This window comes from Aulonocara stuartgranti (genome assembly GCF_965226115.1).
Source record: "Aulonocara stuartgranti genome assembly, chromosome: 4".
NCBI classification, from domain to species: Eukaryota; Metazoa; Chordata; class Actinopteri; order Cichliformes; family Cichlidae; genus Aulonocara; species Aulonocara stuartgranti.
Window position 1 is genome coordinate 34,929,871 of NC_138942.1, and position 9,607 is coordinate 34,939,477.

General features: G+C 39.3%; 1 protein-coding gene across 1 annotated transcript; it reads left to right on the forward strand.

Annotated features, from left to right (window-relative positions):
- Positions 1-407: 407 nt before the first annotated feature.
- On the forward strand, positions 408-6,232 carry LOC309704238 (deoxyribonuclease-1-like; the record flags this gene model as incomplete). Its single annotated transcript, XM_082529286.1, has 10 exons — positions 408-482; positions 1,289-1,398; positions 2,079-2,217; positions 2,614-2,702; positions 2,799-2,879; positions 4,717-4,832; positions 5,017-5,129; positions 5,215-5,369; positions 5,445-5,538; positions 6,018-6,232. 10 exons carry the CDS (start codon positions 408-410, stop codon positions 6,066-6,068), a joined length of 1,023 nt encoding a protein of 340 aa, XP_082385412.1. The 3' UTR covers positions 6,069-6,232.
- Positions 6,233-9,607: the final 3,375 nt, after the last annotated feature.

Consider the following 9,607-nt stretch of genomic DNA (forward strand, 5'->3'; position numbering starts at 1 on the left):
GATACTGCACATCTGCACCCCCCAACAGGTCACATGTGCATATAACCAAAAGTCAAATACAGAAAATGATCCTGCTACTTTGGCCCTAGTGCAACTCTCTGTTGGTCTTTGGTTTAAACTGCAAGAGTGGCTACAAATCTGTGGTTAAGCTGCACTTCCTGCTGTTTCTCCCTCTGTACTCGTTGCTCTTTAGGTCAGTATGTGGTAGTTTTCCATGTCCCAGTGGAGATTTCCTCTCGTGCAAGCTTTCCTCACGCGCACACTGAGCCCTCATCCTTTCTACACAAAATTCGTTTGTCTACTTCATAAACAAGACTAATAGTCAGCAAACATCTTGGCTTCACTTGGATTCTCAAGTTTAAAATACATGGAAAGTTTGGGAAACTATGGTTTACCCTGACGGGAGCATGAATGTGGACAGCAGCGGTGGCACCGAAATTTATTCAGTATTTGCTGAGGCATCAGATTCTCGACAGCTGGCAGTAAAGAAAGAGTCAGGAGGCTGGGTGTAGTGGACACCGGTATATGTCTAAGCACCGACCTGGCAGATCTGATTACAATGTTAAAAACATAGAGCTTAACCCTCATCAGTAACATGACAACTGTAACATGCTGTAAGTATGAGCACTTTTATGAAACTTCACTAAAGTGTATTATTGTGTTGTCAAGCTTGAATGCATTGTAAGTGAATGGGTTCTGTTTGTTCAGCTACAACTGGGAAGAAAAACTTTCTGACCAATAAGGTGGAGACGGTGGCATACTTGTGTTGTATCAGCCTATCGGAAGGTTTTTGAAGGTCTGATTTCAAGATATAACACTGGGACAGATGATAGTTTAACAAGGCTGTAGCAATATTACTGTTGTTATTGCTAATGACTGTTACGTGTCTCTGCTGGAGCAGACCTAGAGTAGATATTATGTTTTGTCTGTCCCTGCTCTCATGAACAAGGCATCTTTCAAACTGCTTGAAGGAATTTCTTCAGTTTCCGTAAGGATTTTGCCAAAGTTTAAGGTCATCCCAACACTGCGACACTCATTCTGAGTTCATTTGTGAAGTGTGACAGAACTTCACACAAATGCCAAACAGGACAACAGCAAGTTAAAACAATGCTGAAGTGTTTTTATTGTATGACGAGCAGAAAAGAATTTGAGGTTGCAACGTTATCCTTGTTGCACTGCAATCTTGGGATGTGAGAACCTGAAAGCCTGAAATCTGTACCCCATCCACAACACACCTTTTCTCTGTACTCCTCCCCAGCACCCTGCAGTCACATGCGCCTGCAGGTAGATAAAAACCTCAAAAGAGACACTGGTCGCCATTCTGCTCAGAAGCTTTTCAGGAGCTTTCAGAAGATTCACGAGTTCAGGCGTCTCCACCGTGCAGACATACAGGAGCAGGTATGGACCTCTCACTCGCTACAAAAACATCTGAGCTGTATTCGGTGCAATACTGTGAGCCAGTTTCTTGTTTAGAGTGGATGTTTCAGGCTACAGCAGCATTACAGTAACTTTTGTGCATTTTTCCTGCAGTAATTGTGCGTTTACAAACACATTTCAGCAGCACATGCAAACCATCACAGTATAAATGCAGCTCTCTGTTTCCATATTTGGCAACCTTTGGTCTTCCACAACAGCTCCAGGACGGTGTAACCAGGGCAACAGAGTAATATATTGTCCTAAAAGGATAATATTTTACCAAGCCTTGCAACATGCTGCAAATAGTGACGCGCTAAATAGCATGTTAGATAAACTGCCAAAAATACATCCAGAGGAGCAGGTGTTTGGTCTCTCACTCTCATGTCATGAGCTCTCAGCAGATGGTGGAACATGAGCCGCTTTGTTTTGGACTAAACTCCATGTTAAACTGGACTTTATGACAGAGAAATATGGAGTGAAAGGAAAGGCCTTACTTCAGCCTGCAAATCGGTTTTTAATGCACAGGAACTGGAAATTATTAACCTGATAACCTGGGAAGTCATTAGCTTACATACGTGTAAAATAAATATGAAATCATTTGTAAGCGTCAGTGTTTCATGTGATTTCTAAGTCATTTTTAACATGTGACCTGTTTGGTGTAGGATGCATTTGGTGGGCACTTTGGGGCTTTTTCTGACCTTGCTGCATCTCTCTAACTCGCTGCTGCTGGGAGCCTTTAACATCAAATCCTTCGGAGACACCAAAGCCTCCAACACCACTCTGATGAACATCATTACCAAGGTCTGGGACTTTTCCCTCTTTGGTAGATATGACAGTTTGTACAAAATGTTTACATCCACCCATTTGTAATGCAATTTGGGTCAGAGTGCTTTCAAAACCAATCCAGAAGTGTTATCTTGTGTGTGCGTTTTGAAATAGTTTGAACTGAATTTTGAGAAATGCTTTGGATGATTTGGCCTGTTGCAGAAGTAAACCTGAATATTCCCAGAATATTCCCACCTCTATGCTTAAGGAATGATCAATGAAATAACTGGATGTGCAACAGCTGTAGCGTTGCCTTTACAATCTAAAGCTTAACACATGAATTTTTTCGTGCAAGGTAAAATATAAACAAACGTGATGTTGCAAGATGGACAATCAGCTGATTCATTTTCATTTTTTATTTGTGTTTTGCAGATTGTCCAACGCTATGACGTCATTCTGATCCAAGAGGTCAGAGACAGTGATCTCTCAGCAACCCAAAAACTCATGGAGTACGTCAACAAGTGAGTCCACACACCGAACATGGAACATTCAGAGTAACACTGAGCATGAAATGCAAACGTATGGAAACATAAAAGTGTGTGTTTGTTTCCCCCCAGAGATTCTCCTCAGTACAAATACATCGTCAGCGAGCCTCTCGGTGCGAGCACCTATAAAGAGCGATATCTCTTCCTTTACAGGTGCACCACGATGAAAAAAATAAGTCTCTACTCTACACACAGTGAAATGATATTTATTCAGTTCAATTTTATTTACACAGCGCCAAATCACAACAAGAGTCGCCTCAAGGCGCTTTATACTGTCAGGTAGACCCTACAATAACACATACAGAGAAAAACCCAACAATCAAATGACCCCTATGAGCAGCACTTTGGCAACAGTGGGAAGGAAAAACTCCCTTTTGACAGGAAGAAACCTCCGGCAGAGTCAGGCTCAGGGAGGGGCGGCTGTTTGCAACAACACATGGTTCGTTGCAGTGATGCCGTGTAAAAAGCATTTTTAGTTCTTGCTCTAAATATGTATTTTGTAGAAAGGGAAAAAGTCTTTTTCATGGCAGAATGTGAATAGTTTGATTGTTTTCTTTGTTTCTTAAAGCCAAACAATTTAACAAAAATAAAAATGACTTGTTCACGTTGCCCGGGGTTAAAGTCAGGATTGGTGTTGGACAGTGTTGGTCAAGTTACTTGAAAAAAGTAATCAGTAACTAATTACTGATTACTCCCCCAAAAAAGTAATCCCGTTACTTTACTGATTACTTATTTTCAAAAGTAATTAATTACTTAGTTACTTAGTTACTTTTTAAAAACACGATTTACAACCTGAAGAGGTGATAAAGTGATAGATCTTTCAGCCCAATTCTACTTTTTCTACATAATCCATCATACAAAATGTAATCAAATGGAAAAGTCTCTTTTTTTAACTTGTTTTATCAGTTTTAATCTTTTAACTTTATGCATCAAGCAAAACATTTAATTATATGCAACATTCTCTGACTTGAATAAATTAGTTTAACATTTAAACCTATTTTCTACACATTCCAGCACATAAAATAAAATATTTTTTGTGTTTTCACTCACTCTTTCAAACAGATGCAAGTAAAACACAGCAGAAAATAAATAAAGTCAAAGACTCAGCGGTCCTTTTGCTCTATTTTCACCTGTAAAGCAGGAGCAGGGTAGGCGGAGGGTTACCCTGGTGCAGGTGTGCTGCGGTCAGTTGAAGAATCCGCGCGAGTGTCTCTGTGAGTTTCCCATCACGTCGTAGCTACTCGGTGCTTGCTTGGAAGTTTAGGGGTTTTTTTCGCTGTAAAAAGAAGTTTTCTTCCCACGCACGATGGACGCTAATGTTTTTGTCACTTTTTATGGAATCAAACTCAAAGTAAGGTCAGTACTTCCACACTTTAAACGCTGCACGCTCATACTCTCTCCCGCACTCGATATATTATCCATTGTTGATCTGCACACAGCTGCTGTCACCAACGTCGCACTTGCTTACGTCACTGTCATGAGACATTCTCGCAAAAAAAATCACGGTTTTAGTAACGCAGTAACGCAGCGTTCCTACGGGAAAGTAACGGTAATCTAATTACTGATTTTGCAATAGTAATCCCTTACTTTACTCGTTACTTGAAAAAAGTAATCAGATTACAGTAACGCGTTACAAGTAACGCGTTACTGCCCATCTCTGGTGTTGGATCATCATCATCACTTAGACCTCAGAGGGTTAAAGAACCTCCCATAAGTTTCTCAAATAACCATTCAAAACAACTTGATTAAAAATTTATATTTCCAGCATGTTTGTAGTGTTTGAGGCATGTTTGAAGTAATTTAACGGCAAATCCTCCGTCTTTGTTCTGGCATAAACATACATCTTATACACACTCAGAATTCAGAAGAAGTGATTTAAAAAAAGGGGAAAAGCAGAACTACAATAAATTTGTCCCGAGAAGCAACTGGACATGTTTAGAAATGAAGTACACACTGGCAGCAAATGAAAAGGTGGTGATTTTCTCCACAGGGAGGCGCTGGTATCGGTGGCAAAAAGCTACACCTATGACGACGGCCCGGAGGAAACTGGACAAGACGCCTTTAGCAGGGAGCCGTTTGTCGTAATGTTCTCCTCCAAACACACTGGTAGGTGCTGTGGCTCGAGCTATACAGCTGTTTCTGCATCACACTGATAATGATGTGGATCCTCATTCAAACATTTGTGCGTGGTAGTTCCTGGGACATGTTAGTCACTAGTCCTTTATCATTCTCATGCGGTGTAAGCGCCTCCGTCACTGTCAACACTCCTTCGTTCCCTTCTCTTCTGTAGCTGTGAGAGACTTTACTCTGATCCCTCAGCACACCTCCCCAGAATCAGCTGTTCGGGAGCTAAATGCTCTCTATGACGTGGTGGCAGATGTCCGCGCTCGCTGGAACAATGATGTATTTACAGCCTACAAGTAAAAATCATTTATTTGGTGGAAAAACACACATTCGGTAAATGCGACTCACACTACTCTCCCTGCAGGACATCGTGCTGCTGGGTGACTTCAACGCAGGCTGTAGTTATGTGTCCGGGTCTGACTGGCAGCAGATCCGCATCTTCACTGACAAGACTTTCCATTGGCTGATCACTGATGCGGCCGACACTACCGTGTCGCAAACTGTCTGCCCTTACGACAGGTAGACAGATTGTGGCAGGTCGTTCTGATGTGTGCACGCAAACTCTAAACTCTAATCATCTTTCTGTGTTTGCAGGATTGTGGTCACTGCAGACATGATGAGAGGAGTGGTGAAAGATAGTGCGAAGGTGTATAACTACATGACGGACCTGAATCTCAAACAAGATCTGGTAACAGATGAATTTCAATCCTTATCTCTGTAAGAATTCATTTGAACTAAAAAGCACAACCTGCCTCATTCCCCGCTGACACTAATGGAAACGTCAATATAAAAAGTTAACATAATGTTGTATTCACTGCAACTGAGACCATAGACTCATCAGCAAAATGTTTACTGAGCTCCAATCAGAAGAGAGGCATTCTACACAAAGGGCAAAGCAGTCGCCCCATCAGAAATCATGCAGTTTTAAAGCACTTTTGCTTTTTTAATATCAGCTTTGAGCTACAGAAAATCGAGCAACTTTGTAAAGCAGTGGCTGTAGTAACGACCACAGAGATGCAAACAAAATCATAATGCAGTGTATACTGTAGTGATGGCATTACCATGCAGGCACGTTGTTTTTCAGCACTGGAAAGAAACCTGTGGAAACTGAAGCCGTCTGCAGCACAAACTGTGAGCCACTAAAAGAACGGTTTCTCTGTCTCTCAGGCGTTGGCTGTCAGCGACCACTTCCCCGTGGAGGTGAAGCTGAGCGGTTAGGCTCACGTTGCTTGAACCGTGACTTCCACAAGCTTTCCACACATCGTGCTCAATCTGCAGCCAGCACAATGATCATTCAGTTGGGGACTACTGTCAGCCACAGCTTCATGAAATGCAAATGCACAATAAAGCCACTAAAAGAATTTCACTGAAAACTTGTGTGTTGTAAAGAATTCGGCTTCTTGTTGCAGTGGAGCACATTTGTCTGGAACATTTACTGAGACCCTTTGTTGATTTGGAAACCTTTAATAACGCGTTTGTATTTTATTTCACTTCCTTTGTCTGCTTAAATGTCTTCAGAGTTTAAAGTTTTTTAATTAATTTCCCAAAACAGCTCAAACACACAGCAAAACACTAACCTGCAAAACTGAGCCAAAAATGTTGAAAAAACATAAAAGAGCGGTAGAGTAATACATCTGTAGGGGAGACCGGGGATAGTTGTCACATCTTTGACATTTCTGTCTGTAAATTGGAGCTCTTTTAAGGTAGTGGATTCAAAATGTAATGCAAAGTATTTACATGTCTCTGCTATTAAATAGTGCAGCTACTTTCTCTGCAGCACAATTATTCATTGCATGGTATGGTCTCAAACACGAAGAGTGAAATGTTACAATTAACCCCATAGTCTGGGTTAGTTGTAACATATCCTGGGGTGAAATGTAACACAATGAAATAAGCGTACTGACAAAACATTAACATGTAATCTTTGTTTATTCAACACATGAATGCACTTAGAGCCATTTATGTAGCTGTGTGTGTGTATGTGTGTGTGTGTGTGTGTGTGTGTGTGTGTGACAGAATGCAGAAATCTAGCTTTTGAACATATTCCAACCCCCCAAAAAAGACAAATTATGGAATTTTCTTGTTTCAAATATTTTTATTGAGAGCAAGTATCATGATTGTAGTTTTTACAAATTGACATAACATAGCTTATGCTCCTTTTTTTCTCTAAACTAACAAGGCAAATAATAAACAACACCAACAACACCAAAAAAAAAAACAAACAAAAAAAAAACAAACCCCGCAGTCACCCATAAGGGGTCCCAATACCCCGGCTGTCGGCAAAAGGGAAGAGAAACAAGTAAACAAAGTTTTATATTTTCCCAAGGTATATAAGTAAAGGGTGCCAGATTAATTCAAAATCTTTTACATTGTCATTCATACTATATCTTATTTTTTCAAGGTGAAGAGTGTTTATAAGTTCAGTAAGCCACATTTTTAATACAGGAGTCTCATTGCCTTTCCAAAGCTGCAGGATCAATTTCTTTGCAATAATCAAAGCATATGCCATAAACCTTTTTTGAGAGTGTTGTAAATTTTGTGTTTCGTTGGAAATCCCAAAGATGATTACTGTCGGGTTTGGTTCAATCTTACTTTTAAAAATATTAGACATATAAGTAAAAATATCATACCAAAAACCCTGAAGCCTTGGACATAGTGCAAAACAATGTAACAGATTTCCATAGTGTATCTTGCATTTTTCACAGAGGGGGGAACACTCTGGATACATTTTGTGAAGTTTTTCCCTTGAATAGTGTAGTCTGTGTATAATTTTGTACTGAATTAAACAGTGACGGGAATTAATAAAAGGCGTATTTATGTTGTGTAAGGCCTCCTGCCAGAAATCTTCTGATAGGAGAGTCCCAAAATCTTTTTCCCACTCCTCTTTGATTGAAGTAGTTGAAGGTATACTCATCTCCTGTATTGAATTATAAAATAATGAAATTCTCTGTTCAAACCCCCTTCCATCACTAAGACATCTGTCCAAAGGATCGGACGATATGTTTTCAAATTGTGGCAGGTATGTACGGATATAGTCTCTTAGTTGAAGATATCTAAAAAAATGACTGTGAGGCAATCCAAATCTATCTTTTAAATGTTGGAATGACATAAAAGTATCATTTAGGTATAAATCTTTTAATTTACAAATTCCCAATTCCTGCCATATATTGAAAGCTCCGTCTACACATGATGGAAGGAAAGAGGGGTTAGCTTTAATGGATGTACACATTGATAGTTTTTTCAATTTGAAGTGCTTAATTATTTGTCTCCAAATTTGTACGGTATTATAAATCACTGGATTCGAATTGTAATATGAGTTTGTCAAAAGAATAGGAGAGAGTAGTATTCCACCAACACAGTAAGGAAGGCAATCCTCCCGCTCCATCTGTAAGCCGTTAGGGAGTATTGCTGTGTCATCCAATAGAAGGGAAATTATTCTTAAATTTGATGCCCAGTAGTAGTACATAAAGTTAGGTAGTGTAAGTCCACCAAGGGATCTATGTTTGCATAGGTGGTCTTTTTTTATTCTATGTGTTTTATAATTCCATATGAATGGCATAATGATGGCGTCCATCTTTTTAAAAAAAGATTTGGGCAAGAAAATTGGGATGTTTTGAACCAGATACAAATACTGCGGGAGGAATACCATTCTTATTGAATTCACTCTCCCTATTAAAGAAATAGGAAGTGTCCTCCAGTACTGAATGTTATTTTTAAGTTTCTCCAGTAAGGGAAGAAAATTCTCTTTCATTAGGGAGCTGTAGTTTTTTGGTATTGTAATGCCCAAGTAAGTGATTTTTTCATAGGTTATTTTAAATGGGAGAGATGTAAGCCATTGTTTATTCTCTAATTTAATGGGCAGTATTTCGCTTTTTCCCCAGTTAATCTTGTAGCCTGCGAAAGTACTGAATTTATCAATCACGGAGAGAATTGCTGGGAGGGATATTAATGGTTTTGTTATGTATAATAATATGTCGTCAGCATAGAGCGATATAGAATTAGAAGTGTATGTTGTATCATAACCGTGTATATCCATATGAGTTCGAATTGTCTGTGCTAAGGGTTCCAAAGCCAGGGCAAATAATAATGGACTAAGAGCGCATCCTTGTCTTGTACCTCTGCTGAGTTTAAACTGAGTTGATAATGTCTGATTTGTAAGAATTCTGGCTGTGGGATTATTATAAAGTAGTTTTATCCAAGAGATGAAATCTTGTCCCAGTTGAAATTTTTCTAGGACTGCAAAGAGGTAGGACCACTCCACATGATCGAATGCCTTTTCGGCATCCAAGCTAAGTATAAGTAGGTCCTGTTGTACCTTGGGGGAATAGATTATATTAAATAGACGTCGAAGATTATTAAAAGAACTCCTGTTTGGAATGAAACCTGTTTGGTCTGAATGCACCAATTTATCTATTACTGTATTAAGTCTACTCGCTAGTATTTTAGCCAGAATTTTTTGATCAGAATTTAATAGAGAAATAGGTCTATATGATCCCACTTCCTCCGTTGCTTTGCCTTTTTTTGGAAGTACTATAATAGTTGCTTCATTCAATGTTGGAGGTAGGGTGCTCATTTTGTATGCATGATTATATAATTTAAATAGATATGGACTTAATTTGATCTTAAAGTATTTATAAAACTCATTCCCTAACCCATCAGGGCCTGGACTCTTGTTGTTTTTTAGTAATCCGATAGATTTTGTAATTTCTTCAATTGTGATCTTAGCGTTCAAAATATTGGCATTTGTCTGGTCTAAC